At 31.5% G+C, this 21178-nt stretch overlaps 1 protein-coding gene across 5 annotated transcripts in view; it reads right to left on the bottom strand.

The window, feature by feature from the left end:
- Positions 1-17435, bottom strand: part of LOC130668375 (odorant receptor 2a-like) — a 105405-nt gene extending 87970 nt beyond the window's left edge. The window contains exons 1-6 of one of the 5 annotated variants that reach the window (XM_057470637.1): positions 17091-17435; positions 16794-16968; positions 16250-16621; positions 15807-16194; positions 15666-15746; positions 15475-15586 (exon numbers count right to left, since the gene is read on the bottom strand). In XM_057470637.1, coding sequence (XP_057326620.1) covers positions 15475-15586; positions 15666-15746; positions 15807-16194; positions 16250-16592 — 924 coding nt within the window. In that variant the 5' untranslated portion in view covers positions 16593-16621; positions 16794-16968; positions 17091-17435. Of the gene's footprint in view, positions 1-15474; positions 15587-15665; positions 15747-15806; positions 16195-16249; positions 16622-16793; positions 16969-17090 lie in introns of those variants that run through there. The other 4 variants (XM_057470634.1, XM_057470635.1, XM_057470636.1 and 1 more) reach the window with 4 other exon arrangements.
- Positions 17436-21178: the final 3743 nt, after the last annotated feature.

The raw sequence follows: 21178 nt of genomic DNA, 5'->3' as shown, positions 1-21178 counted from the left end.
GTTTATCGACTATATAAGAAAATATTCCGTCATGATTATAGTAGAACTACGGTAGGATTGCGGTAAGACTAAGGAAGCATTACGGTAAATTACGGTAAGATTACGGCCACGTTATGGTAAATTACGGTAGGGTTACGGTAAAACTACGGTAGTGTTACGGTAAGACTACGGTAGGATTACGATGACTACAGTAGCATTACGGTTAGATTACGGTATCATTAAGGTAGGGTTACGGTAGAACTATGGTGAATCTCAGTAATATTACGGTAGGGTACGGTATATTACCCTTGTACCATAATCTATGGTAACTTATCTTAATTCCACCGTCATATTGGGTCCGCTAGGGAAAATTCCGAAATAAATATTGCTAATAATTATAATAAAATTCAATCAGTCAAAAACCGATTTCATCCATAAAAATATGCGTTAAGTATGCATCTATCGTATGGGAAAATTTTTAAATCAAAACAATTACCAAATATCTTAGTGAAACATGAAATATAGATTGGTATTCGTTCAATTTAAATCAACAATTGATTTTTGTTTGTTTTCTTGTTCAGTGAAATCAAACGAGAAGTTAACCATATTAACATTATGCAGTACAAAAAAGGAAAAAAGTTACAAGTAATATAGATAAACTTAGTGAGTCAATATCAGCTTGAAAAAGTCATAAATGAACATCATTCACGCAGAAATTATTCTTGTCACGAAGAAATCTCGCATGCAAAAATAATTCTGGTTTAAAATGCTATGGTGTCATGGTAATGCCGGACCATGGTGGTCACCTAAATTGAAATAATCACATGCAAATTATTATAACCATAGTAAAATTTACAATGATTACAGTTACATTTAATTTTACGAAAAAGGAAAACAAACAAAAATCAATTGTCGACATAGTGCAATATTTTTTTTATGTTGAAACCCCGATTTTTTATGTATTTCTTAACAAGTAAAATAGTATTGATTTGTTTAGAGACAAAATTATCTAAAAACATCAGTTTTTGATTTTTTTCATAATGTTACACCGAAAAAATTGGATAAATTGCTGAGTACGGATGAGTGTGAGAGACGTCATCTGACAAAATTTGGTGATTGCATGTTTTCAAAAATACAGTCGAAAAACCCGGGAAAAAAGTTCATATCTGGCTATATATAATTAGATACGACCATATAAGATCATATATGATCATATATAATTTATCTATGTTTATACATGGTGTTCCAAAAGTAACGCCCGAAAATTGAAATCTAGATAGAGGACAAAATTCTGAGACGAAAAGTCCTCTACGATTTTTTCACCTGATAAACAGGTAAATTGTTATTAATTAAATAAGATAGCCAATCAGAATGAAGCATTAGCGCAAACGAGTAGAGTGGGATGAACAGTCGGAGGAAAGCATTAACAGCGTGAGCGCTCGGCTGACGTTCAGCAGCTCTCATAACGCGTGAGGCACATGAATGACACATACGTTTGTTTATGTTTTTTATTCTTCATAATAATAAAGTCCCACAGAAAAAATGTTTCTTTTCTTATCAGCTGCCTGACAGATAGTCGAGTGTCAACAAATGAGAGGTCTGCAGAAGATTTTTATTTAAAGTCCGGAAAAATGGAAATGAACTTTTTATTTTTCTTATCTATTGGCTGACAGTCAGTCGAATGCCAGCCGTTGAAGGACTACTAAGGATTTTTTTTTATCCAGTCGCTCAAAAAATAAAATAAAATTTTTATTTTCTTTCAATAACTGACTGACAGTCAGTCGACTGCTAGAAGTTGGCAGAAGGCGAAGGATTTTTTTTTTATCCAGTCGCTCAAAAAATAAAATGAAATTTTTAATTTTTTTCATCAACTGACTGACAGTCAGTCGAATGCCAGCCGTTGGGAGGACAACTGAGGATTTTTTTTTAAATCCAGTCGCTCAAAAAATAGTATAAAATTTTTATTTTTTGTCATCAACTAACTGACAGTCAGTCGAATGCCAGCCGTTGAGAGGACAACTGAGGATTTTTGCTTTTAATATCCAGTCCGCAAAAATAAAAATGAACTTTTTATTTTCTTCATCAACTGGCTGACTGTCAGTCGACTGCCAGCCGTTGAGAGGAAAACTGGAGATTTTTTTTTAAATCCAGTAGCTCAAAAAATAAAATAAAATTTTTAATGTTGTTAGTATTATCGTCCATAATTATCAATAATTATTTTTATATCAGGAATGTGGACAAGACAGGATCATAATAAAATTACATTATTATTTCTGCTACGTTTCGGTCATTTATTAGACCTTCCTCAGGCATCATAATACGAATTATAACAATCACTATCTTACATTGCACATTTGTTTTAGTCATATAATTTGTTACAAAATAACCAAAATTGATAGATTTATTAATTATTCATATAATTTCAGAAATAAAATATAAGATGACACAAATCGAATCATTATTGCGTGGCAACCGTTGCTGTCAGTCAGTTGATGAAAGAAAATAAAAATTTTATTTTATTTTTTGAGCGACTGGATTTTTGAAAAAATCCTCAGTTGTCCTCCCAACGGCTGGCAGTCGACTGACTGTCAGTCAGTTGATGACAAAAAATAAAAATTTTATTTTATTTTTTGAGCGACTGGATTTTTGAAAAAATCTTCAGTTGTCTTCCCAACGGCTGGCATTCGACTGACTGTCAGTCAGTTGATGAAAAAAAATAAAAGTTTTATTTTATTTTTTGAGCGACTGGATAATGCTTTCCTCCGACTGTTCATCCCACTCTACTCGTTTGCGCTAATGCTTCATTCTGATTGGCTATCTTGTTTAATTAATAACAATTTACCTGTTTATCAGGTGAAAAAATCGTAGAGGACTTTTCGTCTCAGAATTTTGTCCTCTATCTAGATTTCACTTTTCGGGCGTTACTTTTGGAACACCCTGTATATGAGTCATACATGTTGATATGTGACCATATATAGAGGCAAAGAAATTTCTTCTAACTTATACACAAATCATATAAGATTATATATGGTCATGTATAATCATATATGATACAATATAAAGTAGTTTTACTCGATATTCAGTCCATATAAGATGTATGGACTTATATGTGATTATATATGATCATTAGGGTGGGCCGAAAATCCGCTTTTTTTAAATTTTCATTATTAATACCAAAAATATATTTCATTGTATAAAAAAAAAATTTTTCGGAAAACAAAAAAAAATTTTAGGACGATATTTCAGGCTCGCCAAATCCCGCTAAAGTTAGAAGTTGTTTAAAATTTTTTTTCCAACACGTTTTGATCGGAAATTTAATTCTCTACAAAAGAGGACCTATAGTAAAATTACGTCAAGTTAATAGTAACTGAGATAATTGCAAATTTGCTCTAAAAAATGAAATTTTTCAAGATGTTATTACTTTTTCAGGGTAAAAAATAAATTTTGTCATTAAAATTTCATAGGTAATTCAATTTTCTACAAAACAGACTTAATAAAAATTTATTCAAAGTTGATAGTTACAAAGATAATAGCGATTCTTGGTGAAAGCCACCAAATAACGAGAAATTGACTATCTAAACATAAAACTGTCAGTTTTTGAATAACTACAAATTTCAAGTTTTTACCACAAGGCTAATTTTGTAAGAAACTTGATTTTCCATGAAATTTATCTGATAAAATTCATATTTTACCCTAAAAAAGTGATAATATTTTGAAAAATTATATTTTTTAGAACAAAATTGCAATTATCTCAGTAATTATCAACTAAACGTATTTTTATTGTAGGATCTTTTTTGTAGAGAATAAAATTTCCGATCAAAATGTGTTAGAAAAAAAATTTTAAACAACTTCTAACTTTAGCGGGATTTGGCGAGCCTAAGATATCGTCCTAAAATTTTTTTTGTATTCCGAAAAATTTTATTTTTGTACAAAGAAAAATATTTTTGGTATTAATAATGAAAATTAAAAAAAACGGATTTTCAGCCCACCCTAATGATCATTTATGAACATATATGAAGCAACATAAAAAATTTTTACATGATGTTCAACTCGTGTACGATCTGATATGGTCAGGAATGAACATATATGATAATACATACTATTTTTTACACGTTGTTGAACTTTTATAGAATCAGATATAGTCAAGTATAAAAAGACATGAAAATTCTCTACACGATGTTTAACGCATATAAAATCAGATATGGTCAGGTATCAACATATATGATAAAACATAAAATTTTTTTACATGATGTTTAACTCATGTAAGATCAGATATGAACATATATGAAGAGACATACAAATTTTTACTCGTACGTGGAAATAAAAACCATGTGTGAACCCTGATTAGAAAATACGATTCGTGAGGATTAAAAACGATTAAAAATTTAATCCTCATTAATCGTTTTTAATCGTCATAATCCTAATGGTTTTTCACATTTAATTGTCTCTAATCCTCAAATAATGATCAATTATTTTACGATAAAAAACGATTAATGAGGATTAAAAATTTCAAATCCTCATGAATTGTCTTCAATCGTAAAATAATATACAGCAATTTCTGGTCTTCCATGAAGATTAAAAACGATTAAAAATTTAATCGGTTTTAATCCTCTTTAATCATCAATTGAGTATTAAAAAGGATTCAAAACAATTAAAATAGTTTTAATCCTCACGAATCGTATTTTGTAATCAGGGAATATATCATCATATATGATCATAAACATGAAGTTTAAATTTTTGTACTTAATTCATCTAAGCATCATATATAAACATGTCCTGAGTGATACTGCAATACCGCTGTAAGTATAATTTGTAATACCATGTATCTACAACAATAGCAAAACTGAGTTCTTGTGTTTACGTTACGTAAAAAAATTTTTTTTTTGAATTTTCTTCGACAACAATATCTCTTAAAAACACGATCCGATTTTAGAAACTAACAAGCCCCTCCAATTTCACCTCAACGTCATAGAACAAGTACATACATACATCATCCTGAAATTAGACAGAATAGTTTCCTAGGACCTCAAAACGTCGAAATCTATTACAAGCTCGATTTTCGTAAATCGGACCGAAACCAATAACTTTTTTTAATTTCGAAAATTTTCAATATTCTTAGCAGGAAGTAAAAAAATGAAACCTTAAGTATAAATTTTATTTTTTTTATCTGTTGAAAATGAAAAAAACTTTTTATTCCGCATTAGAAAACTTAAACTTCTCAAATATCGTGTAAAATATCAATATAAACGTAATGGTTGTTTAGATATCTAAGATCAATATATAAACCTATTGAATATTCTCGACTATTAAGTCCATGGTTTGGCAGAGTGGTACAAGCTTTAACTGACACGCATGTTTCGTCGCAATCTTATTCATATAATTTATTTTAAAAAACATTATTTGTATATTAATTCATTTACGTATTTTTATTCTTATTCTTACAAACAAAATTTTATTAGTTCAACAAAAATTATGATTTACTGCTCTGGGAAATATTTTTAATCCTCTTAAGTTATATATTTTACAACATTGCTATTTTTGTCAACTCTAAATTTTCTTATTTTTTGAAACTGATTGTAAATATATTTTAAGCTGACTTTTATATTACTAGGCTACACTTGGAAATTTCCAAGCATAGTCTTGTTCCCAGACTTTAACATCCCAATATTACAATTTTGAAAGTATTGTTTAACATCTGCTCCATAAAAATGGCTGTTGCACAGCTAGTTTATTTTGTAATATTGCAATATTCTTCCTTTTCCAAATAGTTTCGCCTTACGGTCAAAATATTATGGCTCTAATCCCTTAAGCCCCTCATAAATCATAACTTCCTTTACCTCAAGTGTCCGCATTGCTCATCTCTGACCTTACTACCCAAACTCCGTTAGTCCCAGTTAAATACCCACCTAAAAACCTAGCAAATTACCAATGGCAAGACCCATTATCCCTCTTCCCATTTCTTTGCCCTGAAATACCCAATAATTTTCTCTCATTTTTCCTTGGTCACTTTTCGCTCTCAAAATAACTCCGCCACCGAAAAACTGCAATTATTTTTGAGTATACTTGTTTGTATCAGTAACTCACCAGACTTGTAAAGAGCAGCAAGCTCAGATAAATAAAGTACCATAAGATTATTTTACCTTACATTTTTTCATTTCAAGAATCAAACTCACAACATTTTATTTTAATATTGCTCATCGCAAGTTCATTATTAAATGACTCAAATTACTGCGGTAAATTAATCGCGGTATAAAACAACGCAGAAGGATCCAGGTTCGAATCCCAGAAAAATAACAAATATTTTTTCATTGATAGAAAAATTAATAATGAGTGAACAATAGATATATATAAATAAATTTCAATGAATATTAATGAACAATAAAATTAAAACATTATTTTTTTAGTTTAAATAATTTTTTTTAAACCTATATGTATATCATATATGATCATATCTAATCATAGATGATCACACGGAAAAAAAAGAACTGTTGCTGCAACAGGAACTGGCCCTGTTGCAGCAACAGGAATATTCCTGTTACAGCCACAGAGAAGTCCTGTTGCTGCAACAGGAATATTCCTGTTGCGGCTACAGGAATATTCCTGTTGCAGCCACAGGAATATTCCTGTTACAGCTACAGGAATATTCCTGTTGCTGCCACAGGATTATTCCTGTTGCATCCACAGGAATAGTCTTGAATTCATAGTGGGTATAAGATATATATTTAATTATATGTATCAATAGGGGAAGGGAGAGGGCAAAATAGGTCCCCCAAAATGTTTAACATGAAAAGTGTTTGGGGTGGGGGAGGGGCAAAATGGGCCACTGAGGTAAAATGGTCCCTGTTGAATATTGTACGTCAGTTAACAAAAATCTCTCTCTTATACTTTTAGTTTTTAATTTTATATTTTTATATTTTATTTTTATGTCTTTGGAGAAAATGCAGGGACATCTGGTTTGCATTTTCTTTGTCCTCGAAGCAGGATTGGGTTTTATTAATTCTTTGAAAACGAAAGGAATATTTCTCTCAGGGTAATAAAACTGGGTATATTCTTAAAACAAAATACAAGCTATAACTTGTACATAAACCAAATGTAACTGTAGGATGTAAGGACCTAGGATAAGAAATATATAGAAATAAATATTTAGTCTTAACTAGCTCTCAAAGCTGTAAGCACGTATCTTCCGATTGCTCTTTTCAGTTATAAATAAAATCACAGTTAAAATTAATAAAGACATAATTTATTTAAATAGAACTGAATACGATCCTGTAACCTTCCTCATTTCCAACAGGTTATGGGCCCAGGATACGTCTCAAATTAAATAAATTATTCTTCGATAAAGTTTTGATTTTAATATTGTAACCAGTGATTGTTTAGAATTTAATGAGCTTGTATACGTGCTAGTGCTTGGTTATTTTTTTTAATAATTAATTCAGTGGTAATTAATAAAGTATAGTTAAGTGATATTAATATTAAACAAAACTATTTTTTTCAAAAAAAAAAAAATAATATAAATAAATTTTTGAAGTGTTTAAATCTGTGAACGGTGATTTGTTAATAACTACCGTTAAGAAAGACAATATGGAAAATTCAAGATTAAAAAGAAACATTCAACCTTTTAATGGTGAAAAATATAATATATGGAAGTTTAGGATTATGAATTTACTAACTGAACTTAAAGCAAATAGTGTTATAGAAAAGGCTGTTCCAACAGATCCTGATAGCAAGTGGGAGAAGTTGAATCGTATCGCTAAATACGTAATTATTGAATATCTTTCCGATTCGTTTTTATGCTATGCAGATTCAGCAACTTCAGCAAAAGAAATTATTGATGAATTAGATAAGGTCTATGAAAGAAAGAGTGTAGCTAAACAGTTGGTTGTGCGTAAAAATTTACTTAACCTGAAGTTAGTAGGTGATACAGAGTTGAGTAAACATTTCATGATATTTGATTCTCTTATTTCTGAAATGGCTGCGGCGGGTGCAAAAATGACTGAAGTTGATAAAGTCGCTCATCTACTGATGACTCTTCCACCAACTTACAACGGAATCATCACTGCGATTGAAACGCTATCAGAAGACAACATTACACTTAATTTCATAAAAACACGTCTCTTGGATCACGAAGTGAAGTTAGTAAATGAAAACCGAGACACAAGTAGTAAAATACTTCATATTGAAAATAAAATCAATGAGGCTAAACGTCAAGATCTAGACGTTCAAAAATACTCTAGAAATTACCGAAGTAAAGTGAAACCAAAGTTTAATAACAAGAAAGTGAATGTTCGATGCCATCACTGTGGTAGAAAAGGGCATTATAAGAATGAGTGTCGTTTCTTGAAGAAAAACGTGAAGAGTAAATTTAACCGCGAAAAGCCGAAAACTATCCAGAGTATTTTAGCCGTACCTCAGATAGAAAAAGAAGGTTTTGCATTTATGGTTGGTAGCATTCACCTAATGGACAATCAATACAAAATCTCTTTTCTATTGGATTCTGGTGCTTCTGACCACCTCATAAATCGAGAGGACATAGCAGGTATGTTCTCAGACCTAAAGACTCCAATGAAGATTTTTGTTGCCAAGAATGGGGCCTTTATCACAGCATCAAAGACAGGAACCATCTTTGTGACAAGTGATTTGGGAATTCAAGGTCGCATAGAAAATGTACTGTACAGTCCTGATGTACCGTATAATCTATTATCAGTATCGAGGATGCAGCAGGCTGGGTACACTGTCACATTCTGCAAGACTGGTGTGGAAATACGTCATCATGGTAAAGTCGTGATGACTGGTAAGGTGATAAACAACCTGTTTATTTTGAATTTTACTGTAAGTAAAAATTTTATTAATTCAATAAATAATGCATCCAAATTTGATTACAAATTATGGCATCAAAGATTGGGCCACATAGGTAAAAATAAATTTATTCAATTGAAAAATAAACAGATGATAGAAGAAATAGATCAGATAGAGCAAATTGTACCCGATGACGAAATATGTGAAGCATGTATTAATGGTAAACAAGCGCGACTATCATTTAACAAAATTAAAAATAAAGATTATATAGAACGACCGTTATTTAACATACATTCTGATGTATGTGGTCCAATTACGCCTTCTGCGATAAATAATAAAAATTATTTTGTATTGTTCGTCGACGAGTTTACACATTATTGTGCAACATATTTAATTAAAAATAAATCGGATGTATTTGCGATGTTTAAAGACTATGTAGCTAAGAGTGAAGCACGGTTTAATTTAAAAATAGTCAATTTATATTGTGATAATGGTAGGGAATACTTATCAAACGAGATGAAAGATTATTGTGTACAGAAAGGTATTAGTTATCATCTCACTGTACCACGAACTCCACAGTTAAATGGTGTATCTGAGAGAATGGTCAGGACGATCACAGAGAAAGCGCGAACAATGATAGCTGGTGCAAAATTAGAAAAAGTATTTTGGGGTGATGCAGTTTTAACTGCAACATATCTAATTAATTTAACACCAACAAAATCATTGAAAGCAACAAAAACACCATATGAAATGTGGCATAATAAAAGGCCACAAATCAAGTACCTTAAAGTGTTTGGTTCAACTGTGTACATACACAAGAAAACTCACAGAAATAAATTTGATGAAAAATCATCAAAGGGAATTCTGGTGGGTTATGAACCAAACGGGTACAGAGTTTTTGAAGTGGAGAGTGAAAAATATGTGGTAGTGAGAGACGTTATTGTAGATGAGAGAAATTTTCTAACATCTAGACCGAAAATAAAATCTGTATGTGTTGATGAATACACAAGTCATGAAACTGGTGTCACTGACGAAATGTTAAACTCAGGTCAAGAAACTGTAGTCCCTAACAATATGTTAAACTCAGATAAAGAAACTGTGGTCCCTAACACTATGTCAAACCCAGGTAAAGAAACTGATGTCACTGACGAATTGTTAAACTCAGTCAATCATCCTAAAGGTAAACATGACCGTAATAACGAAAATACAGAAGATAATAGTACAGACAATTTAAGTATAGAATCTACAACTAGTAAAGTAGTTAGATTCGATGACAGACAAACAGAACAAGTAGAAAAACATACTGATAATCTTTCATCTCAAAATCGCCAAACTTTAGTACCTAGGCGTAGCAATAGACTTAAAGATCATCCTAAAATCTCTTATAATGAAGATGAAATAACAGATGATTTATTAATGTGCGCACAGTCCATTGTATGTCCTATTCCTAATTCATACCAGGAAATTAAGAATAGGAATGACGCAAAGCAATGGGAGGATGCGATTAAAGAAGAATTAAATTCTCTATTGATAAATAAAACTTGGAATTTAGTACCTAAACCTAAAAATAAAAATATAGTTGATTGCAAATGGGTATTCACAATTAAAAACGATGAATTCGGAAACCCATTCAAATATAAAGCTCGTTTAGTTGCCAGGGGATTTAGCCAAAAATATCTCGTAGATTATAATGAAACTTTCGCTCCAGTAGCGAGAATTTCTAGCTTTAGATTTCTAGTAGCTTTTGCAAATCAATTTAATTTATTGATTCACCACATGGATGTAAAGACTGCATTCTTAAATGGTGATTTAAAAGAGGAAATATACATGAGAGTTCCTGAGGGTATAAAAAGCAAGGACAATCAGGTCTGCAAATTGAACAAAGCATTATATGGCTTAAAGCAGGCAGCAAGATGCTGGTTTGAAATTTTCGAGAAAACCCTCAGAAAAAGAGGTTTTATGAATTCCTCAGGAGATCGGTGCATGTACATACTAGACAGAAGTGATGTATCTAAAAATATTTATGTCATACTATATGTTGATGATCTAGTAATTTGTACTGCAGATAATAATACAATGAATCAATTTAAGCAATATTTAATGAATACGTTTTCAATGGTGGATTTAAAAGACGTCAAGCTTTTCTTAGGTGTAAGAATTACTAGTAATGAAAAGAAAATAACACTAGATCAAAATGCATATATTAAGACAGTACTAAATAAATTTAATATGGTCGACTGTAAACCTGTAGATACACCATTAGAAAGTAAATTAGATTATGACGCATTGAGCTCTGATGTGGAATGCGATGCACCATGTCGCAGTCTCATTGGATGCTTAATGTATCTGATGGTATGTACAAGACCCGATCTAAGCGTAACTATAAGTATATTAAGTAGGTATACAAATAAAAATAATAAGGCACTTTGGCAATGTTTAAAACGAGTACTTAGATATTTAAAAGGTACCATAAACTTAAAATTAAGCTATGTACAAGGAGAATATAGTAATATCTTTACGGGTTATGTTGACTCTGATTGGGGTGGTAATGCTAATTCCGATAGAAAGAGTACAACAGGTTTCTTATTTAAGTTATTTGATAGATGTACAATATGTTGGAATACTAAAAGACAGGCATCTGTGGCAGCTTCATCAACAGAGGCTGAGTATATGGCACTGTTTGAAGCTGTTAGAGAAGCACTGTGGTTAAAATCGTTGGCATCAGGTATAAACCTTGAGACCAAAGATCCAATCTTAATTTATGAAGACAATAATGGTTGCATTAGTATAGCGAATAATCCATCGAGTCACAAAAGATCCAAACATATTGACATCAAATATCATTTTTTCCGTGAACAATGCGAGAAAAAGACAATAATCTTAAAATATATTCCAACAGGTGAACAAATAGCAGACATGTTGACAAAGCCATTGCCAAGGATAAGGTTTACCCAACTTAGGAGCAAAATGGCTTTAGAATAAAATAGTTAATAATTTGTATTTTTCTCACTTAAGATAACTATAGATATGTACATTAGACATAAGTTATATTCTTATCTTTAAAATGATCTGATAGAGGTTTTTTTTAATATTTTTGTGGGCTTTGTGTTTTTCCCTTTATCCGTTGAGCAAATGCTGGATCATTATATGTAATATTTTTTTATTTTGCTTTGCCCAGAAAAGAGTATAAGAAAGGTACGTTCATAGATAACATAATTATTATTCATGTATACTATAGTATGTACTATGTAATCGTTGTTAAATTATAAGAGATCAATTTTTGAGGGGGCGTGTTGAATATTGTACGTCAGTTAACAAAAATCTCTCTCTTATACTTTTAGTTTTTAATTTTATATTTTTATATTTTATTTTTATGTCTTTGGAGAAAATGCAGGGACATCTGGTTTGCATTTTCTTTGTCCTCGAAGCAGGATTGGGTTTTATTAATTCTTTGAAAACGAAAGGAATATTTCTCTCAGGGTAATAAAACTGGGTATATTCTTAAAACAAAATACAAGCTATAACTTGTACATAAACCAAATGTAACTGTAGGATGTAAGGACCTAGGATAAGAAATATATAGAAATAAATATTTAGTCTTAACTAGCTCTCAAAGCTGTAAGCACGTATCTTCCGATTGCTCTTTTCAGTTATAAATAAAATCACAGTTAAAATTAATAAAGACATAATTTATTTAAATAGAACTGAATACGATCCTGTAACCTTTCTCATTTCCAACAGTCCCTCTATAATTTTGAACATGAAAAGTGTTGGCGGGGGGGGGGGGGGGGGTAAAATGGGCTACCTAGACTTCGAGAACCTACGAATATTTTTTAGCCAAACGGATTTCTAAAATGTTTTTACAGAACCAAAAATGTAATTTTTACATTGTGAGTTCTGTAAACCTAAATCTGTAATTTTTACAATTTAAGACTGTAAAAGTTACATAGTGAAGTTGTAGAATTCACAGGAGTATTTACGTAAAAAATACAGAGCAAAATACATGCGCACACTTACTCCCACACATACGCACATGCGCACACTTACCCCCACGCATGCGCACACTTACCCGCACACTTGCACACATGCGCACACTTACCCCCACGCATGCACACACTTACCCGAACACCTGTACACATGCGCACACTTACCCCCACACCTGCACACTTACCCGCACACCTGCACACATGCGCACACTTACCCTCACACACCCGCACACATGCGCACACTTGGCCGCACACACAAATGCGCACAATCGCCCGCGAACATGCACACGGGTGCGCACACATGTAAACATACGCGCCCACATATATCCTCACACGTACACATGCACACACACGCCCGAGCGCACTCATGCACACACACGGGCACAAGTGAATATTACATAAAGTAATAATGTATAATCTACAGAAAAAATATCACAAATATTATCATCAGTAAATTTTACAGATTTTTTTCTGTAACTTTTACAGAACTGTTTTTTCCGTGCAGCCCATGTTGCCTCCCCCCCCCCTTTCTCCTATTGATATATATAATTAAATATATATATTGTACTCATATAATGAATTCAGGACTATTCCTGTAGCTGTAACAGGAATATTCCTGTGGATGTAATAGGAATATTCCTGTGGCTGCAACAGGACTTTCCTGTGGCTGTAACAGGAATATTCCTGTTGCTGCCACAGGGCCAGTTCCTGTTGCAGCAACAGTTTTTTTTTTCCGTGCAGGCATGGACAATTTTCATATATGACCTTATATGAATGCTCATATATGACTTTCTATGAATGCTCATATATAATCAATGATCATATATGGTTAGACCTGAACTTTTTTTCCCGGGAAATGATTTTATTTTCCTTTCTTTTTTTAAAAATCGGCTTATAAGTTGGGAATCACAGCATAAGTGTTTTTTATGGCTTTTATTTGTAAGGATTTATTTAAAAATCGTCATTAATTAATTTCGAATTTTACTATTGAAAAAAAAATAAATAAATCTGGGCGTCGGTTGGCCCTGCGGGCCAGCACCATAACTTCCCGCTGTTTTCGGGCTCGAAGAGCTCGAAAATGCTATTACATGCAATCGTTTTTTTATGAGCTTTTCAAGCTCTAACAAGTCACGTTTTATGCTAGAGTTTGAAAAGTTAAGACTCGAAAATCATTAATGAAGAAGCGGCTTTTAAATTTTTATTCTCGATTATGTTCTCTGAAATAAATATATTGAGGCAGAAATCAATGTCAGTGATCAAAATCTAGATTTGAATGAGTTTTGACTTAGGTCAGAGCAATAATGTATGGAATATCCGAGAAAAACATTAAAGACTGGGTTTTTTCAATTTTTTGCTGACAATATGTTTAAAACTCAAGAACAAGTTATCTGAAATTATCTGATGATCGAAAGAGACAATAAAAAGAAAGAGTTGGTATGATTTCAGACACATTTGAGCACATTATATTTTGATTTATCCGGAAAAAGTAACATAAAATGTTATTTTTTAACTTTTCAGCGCCGATATCTTTTGAACTAATCAACTAATTCTGACGTTTGAGGTGGCAATCGGCGCGGTTTCTTGAATTCTAGAGCTGATTAAAATTTGAAAACGATCGGTTGGACCGTTTCGAAGATATTTGGAAAAACCCGTTCTTCACCATTTCTTTCTCCAACGATACCTTTCGAACGCATTAACCGATTGAGATAGTTGTGGTCGCATTCGACGCGGCTTATAAAGTGCTAGAGCTGATTAGATTTTGGAGTCGATTCTTCAACTCGTTTCTGAGAAATCAATAAAAAACTAAAAAAAAAAATTTTTTTTTTCGTAATTCGCCAATATTTTTGAGTGTACTTGATCAAATGATCCGAAATTTTCAAGAAGGTTGACGGCCATCAAGCTCTTTAATTGCCACCTTAAACATCCAAATTGGTTGATTAGTTCAAAAGTTACAAAGAGTTTACACACACACACACACACACACACACACACACACACACACACACACACACACACACACACACACACACACGGGTGAAAATAGTCAGAATAGCTACTTAGGACTTTAAAACGTCGACATCTGATGAAAACTCGATTTTCGAAAATTGGGGTGAAAACAATAAGTTTCCGAATTTTTGAAAATTTACTATTTTCTTAGCGGGAAGTTAAAAAAACATGACAAAATCAAAAAACATGTTTTTTCTTCTTAATAACTCGAATACTATTTGAGAGTAAGAGCTGAAATTTTGACTGAGTTTTTTTTATTCGATTCCAAGTCAATCCCCGAAGTGCCGATAGAAAACTCCGTTGAAGCCAATTCAGCATGCTTATCCGGCTATGCCTTTTTGAAATCTATGATAAAAACAGGCATTATTTGAAGTGTGGAGTAACTATATTCATTAAAACTATTCATAAGATTTCAATAAAATCCAAAAAATTAGCAAAAACAAAGTTTTTTTTTGTCTTTTTTTAATTTTACTGGAATTAAAAGACAAGTTAAGAATAAAATACGCTTGTCTGTAACCATGACAAATAAATTTTAAAGATAATCAAATACTCTAAGAATCGTGGATATATTTAGAATATAGAAATAAAAAAACGTCAAGCATAATTAATTTGACTTGTAAGTGATAAAAAACAAATAAAAATTTTTAGACTCAGTTATTTTTTGGCCTACTTAATTCTGTTGATAATTTTTTTTCCTTTATTTTACATTAATTTCAATCGTTGATACTTCCAATGAAATTAAACACAGAGCTACTGTACTGTCAAGACACAATAGAAATATTGGATAACTGGATACATTTTTTAGTTTATCGACGAATCTGAAAGTTATTAATAGAATTTTATACAAAATTTTTTGGAAACTAAAAAAATGATCAATTAGATTTTCTTATCACACACTCTAAAATCTCTTGATGATGTATAAGGCAATTTCTTAATTTCTTTCTAAATTTTTTTATTGCTAAATCACTATTAGAAAATCTGAAAAATTTTAATAATTGTCAAATTATCTTATTACCATATTTCTTATCATTTATTCACCTTAAAGATAATAAAACATCTTTCTCTTTAATTAAAGTATCATTTAACAATTGAATATTGAACGATATGTTATATAAGAAAATAACATTTAGTATATCGCTGGTCGCCATTTCAATGGAAGTACTAATCGCGCTAGTTAACTGAAAAGCAAACGTCATTATATATTTGTAATTACTATCAATAATCCATGGGTAAACTCCTGGGTACGGTAAATTTCGGGTGTAATTTCTGTTTACAATTCCTAAAATATAAATATTGTAATAATCATATACAACAGGATTCATACACCACTGTATTACACCCGATAAACAAATAAAAAACCATATCTGGGTAAATTTGATCATTTTTTGTTGAAAATTTATTATTCGTAAATCATATTGATAACGCTCTGTAATTACCAATAGTTAATTAATCAGCATATGTTTATGATTTTCGATTTCTACCTTTTTCATTTTCATGGTATGCAAGACAAATGCTATGACAACGTTTCATTTTTAAAAGAATATCCTCAATGTCGTTCATTTTCATGATTATAAAAATCCATTTGAATAATCCAATTGAATGAAATAAAACTGGATTCAAATGACCCGCGAAACTTGTCAAGTCATAGCTGTTATGAATATCAATAGTTTCTGATATAACAAGCAGCGAGCTCAAAGTTAACAAAACTATGTTTAGAAAAATATTTATTACATTTTTAGTAAAAGTTAAAGATACATTTTTTTTCCAAAATTTAATATGAGTTATAGCATTAAAAATATTGTCTACAAATTTTTCAAAATCCATTAAAGTATTTTTTCAATTCATCAGTAAATCTAAAAAATATAATAATTCTGAAATAAATAAGCAGTTAAGAAGTATTTATTCATTAATTATTAATACTAAACTAGGATTTATAATATGAAATTATAATTCCTGATTATATTGGTCAATGGTAAATTAGAGGACGGATTCGTATGTGTTGTATTCGTTTTACTTTTACTGTACCTTCATATGTAATCACCTAAGTGAAGAAATAAAAAAAGTACCGTAAGTACTTGCACTACCAATTCCACGTCTTATCTTACATATACTCCTGATATATGTACACTGGACAATTACGTGCATTACGTCATATACGCTGGAATTCCCATGTACACAAACAAGTTGCGTGTACTTGATCCTTGTAAATTTTTTTTTTTTTTTTTTAACCAAAGTCAATGAATATCACAATCAATTGAATGTATATATGACGTTTTTCATTTAGGTACACATATAATTAATTCATTAAAATTCAATACTCACGTATTATAAAAATATTAATAATAATTATTTATTTTTTAAAATACTTCTTACTTTGGTGGGTCATTGATTTATGTTGAACAAGATGAGGATTTAGATTGTTCTCTTTTAAGCATTGCAAGAAGACTGACCAAGTATAGAACCTTGAGAGGTCACCGACCTACCGAAGATATTTAATGACTCCGTATGAGTCGAAACTTAGATAATAGTTTTCTTTTGACGCCGGATAGACATATAATTTAAATGAACTTCAGACAGTTCAATTGCTCGATTGAACGCGTTTATTATTTCATAGTGAAGCTTTTAAATTATTACTAAGAACAACTCACTCCACAAACTTTGTCTAGTGTAATGATACAGTAATTTATTAACAACTTCTGTCTAATATAATGATATAGTCATTTATCGATACCAAGGAATACTATTTACTGCAAAGTTTCTCGTAGTTTATAAAATAAGTATCATTTGATTCGTACGAATGGAATACGAAATGAACTTATGTCGTGATAATACTTTGTGCTTTGTCACAAGAACACGAACATTCGATATCATGAAAATTATAAGCTACTGTCTAATATCAAGTCATCTCCATTACATTGGGAGTCTTAGTTACCTTTGTAAGAGTAAAGTATTTTTTTCTTTGCAAAGTTTGTTCAGATAAAGCTGATTTTGACCAATTGTTGAATGTGTTTTTTTTTTTTTTTTTCATATTCAGATTTTTAATATGAAATTTAAATTTTATTAATAACTACCACTATGACGATAATATTTATTAATATTTTTTTTGTTTTATATAAATAACGACACTGATTATATTCAATGACAATAATATTGTAGATATTTCACTATTTTGGAGTCTACAGATTATTATAATGGTTTTTTTAATTAAATTTATTACGTATTCAGCATGTAAACACGAAGAAAATGAAAAATAAAAATCCAAAACGTGGAATAGGATTGAATATATGTGAAAAGGAAAGTTGATGGAAATGATTACTGAGTAAGTTTGCCTCGTAAAACATTTTTAAAATAAATTTTTAACATTAATAATTATCAATAAAAAAGTGAAATTTGTATAAATTTTAGCTTTTATTATTGGTATTTATTGCTATGTGTTTAACTTCCCGCTAAGAAAATTGAAATTTTTAGAAAAAATGGAAGTTATTGGTATCGGTTTGGTTTTCGAAAACCAAATTTTCATCAGTTCTCGATGTTTTGAGGTCCTACACAGAAAAAAAGGATTTCTTGGCGCAAGAATTTTTTACTCGCCCCAAGAAAATTTTTTGCATTATGAATTGAAAACAGAAATTTTCTTAAAGCAAGAATGAATTTTCTCAGAGCAAGAAAAAACTTTTTGAGACAATAAATTTTTCCTCGTCCCAAGAAAATTTTTGTGTTCAATTTATAATACAAAAAGATTCTTGCGCCCAGAAATTCTTTTTTTCTGTGTAGGAAGCTATTCTGACTAATTTCGAGATGCTATCCGAGTGTATGTACACTGTAAAAAATAACCGGGGTAAGTCCAAGTGGTGTGGGTGTTAAAATTTGCGGTGTTAAATTTCAACACCGAAAGCGGTGTGAAAATAACGCTTCCGCCGGTGTAAATTTTCTTTACCGGTGTTGAATAAAATTTCCCGGTGTTAAAATATTTTACTTACTCCATTACTGCTTTTAAACAGTATGCGCGTATATGTGCATTTGTGTGTGTGTGTGTGTGTGTGTGTGTGTGTGTGTGTGTGTGTGTGTGTGTGTGTGTGTGTGTGTGTGTGTGTGTCTGTGTGTGTGTGTGTGTGTGTGTGTGTGTGTGTGTGTGTGTGTGTGTGTGTGTGCATGTGTGTGAGTGTGTGCGCTGGTGTGTTTGAGTGTGTGTGCGTTGTGGACTTGCGTGTTTGAGTGTGTGTGTGCTCCTGTATTTGAGTGTGTGTATGAATGCGCGTGTTTGAGTGTGTGTGTGTGCTCCTGTATTCGAGTGTGTGTATGCATGGGCGTGTTTGAGTGCGTGTGTGTGTGTGTAAAGATATTTTTTGCTTTCTATATGGTTTCTAAAGTTAATACTCTGAGCGGATGCTGTTTACTCCGCTTTTACACCGGTATTTTAACACCGCCGAATTACGCCTCCTACACCGGTGTAATTTCATTTTAACACCGTGCGAAGTTGAAATGAATCCAGTTTTAACACCGCCGAATTACGCCTCCTATACCGGTGTAATTTCATTTTAACACCGTGCGAAGTTGAAATGAATCCAGTTTTAACACCGGTCTTTTTACAATGCATGTGTGTACGTATGTATGTAAATATTCTATACCTTTTGAACTGAGAAACCGAATTAGATCTCTGAGATGGCATTAATTAATGATGGCTTATTAATTTCTACAATATATGAAGAATTAAGCTCAATCAGTGCAGTATGTTCGGAATTATATGAAAAAAATTTTTTGAAAAAATGTTGTTTTCAAATAACTTCTAACTCACTACATGAACTGATTCCAAAATTTAATTAGCTCTAAGACTCTAAGTACGGCGTCGAATGTTACGATAACCATCAAAATTGAATCAGTTTGTTTAAGAGATATCGTTAACAAAAAAGTTTCAAAATAGTGTTTTTTTTTTCAAATAAAATAAAAACAACGTTTAATTGATTATTTCTAAAAATTTTTTACTGTTAGAGACTAAAAAAACTGCGTCGAATGATCCCGCATGAGGAAACTATATATGGCCGAAAATATATTGATATGGTGAATATATGACAGTATATACCGCTAAAATTATATTGAGACAATGTGAATTGCCACCAGGAAGGAATCGCCAATGGTATCAATTGGCCGAGTCATGGGCCAGTTGGAATTTGCCAAGCCTTGGGAAGTGACCATGGGGCCAGAACAGGTCCGAGCCTAGGCCCTATGGTTTGGTTTTGTTACTCCCAAGCCTTGGGGGTAACCATGGGGCCAGACCTGTTCCGAGCCTTGGTCTACTCATTTCATTACTTTACACCAAGCTTCGGGAATAATCAGCCAGAGCGTGTACTATCTACTTCGATAAACGGTAAACATCACCTGCAAAAATATTTTAATTTATCACGATGTCTCGTAAACGTTCCTCTGAGTCAAATTCTTATTATAAAGTTAAAAAACAAAGATATTTAGAAAATGTAACATCTGACTCTGAGTGGGAGATACAACAAGTAGCAGTAATGTGAGTGAAAAAATAATTGGAAATTATAATAAATCTAAGAACAATAACAATAAACACAACAACAACAGTGAGCCTAAAATTTCTTTCAGTAAGTTACATCAATTATTAATATTAATACACTTATCCAAAAAATTAAAGGAACAAAAAAATTTTATAAATTTTTTAGTGATTTTTGGGAGGCTGTATTTTCGTGAAAAATGATCGTATCGAAAAAACAAAAAAAGCAACTTGAAGCTTGAAATCTCTAGTTTAAAGATCTTTCAGCAAAATATTTTTTCAAGCTACAGTTTTTGCGGAATCATAAGAAAAAGGTCGAGACAAAATTTTTCTAAATTTTTTGGTTTTGTTTTTAAAGTCTACGGGGCCGGGAAAAATTTTTTCAAAAAAACGAATTCATGGCTCGCTTAGGAAATTTATTCAGCTACAATTTGCCTTTTTTGTTTCTCTGTACGTCAATTTGCTGCTGAGATATCAGCCTTCAAATGAAAAAGGATCCTTTTGTCTTTGATTATTGATATCTCAGCAAATAATGGCCGCACAGTAATTTAAAGGGCAGTTTAAGAAACTTGAATAAATTTCCTACAAGCTCCATTTTCGATTTTTTTGAAAAAAAAATTTTTTTTATCCTTAACATCAATTTAAAAAACCCACAAAAAATCGTCATGTTTTGGTTTTTTAGTCGACTCATCGCTACTCTGCAAATATTGATAAAAAAAATAATGTTGCCAGGTAATTTTACAGCTCAATGTTCCCCCAAAAACCCTGGAAATTTTCAGATTGATCCATTTAACTGTTTATCCGGTCCAATTGCTCGAAGTTTTGCAAAACAATTAAAGGAACAAGTTTTGTTCCTTAAATTTTGTAATCATTACTAAAATGAAAAAGTCAATTTTTTTCG

Source organism: Microplitis mediator, chromosome 5 (assembly GCF_029852145.1).
Source record: "Microplitis mediator isolate UGA2020A chromosome 5, iyMicMedi2.1, whole genome shotgun sequence".
Lineage (NCBI taxonomy): Eukaryota > Metazoa > Arthropoda > Insecta > Hymenoptera > Braconidae > Microplitis > Microplitis mediator.
Note: the sequence above shows the minus strand (reverse complement) of the source record. Positions and strands in the feature narration are given on the sequence as shown.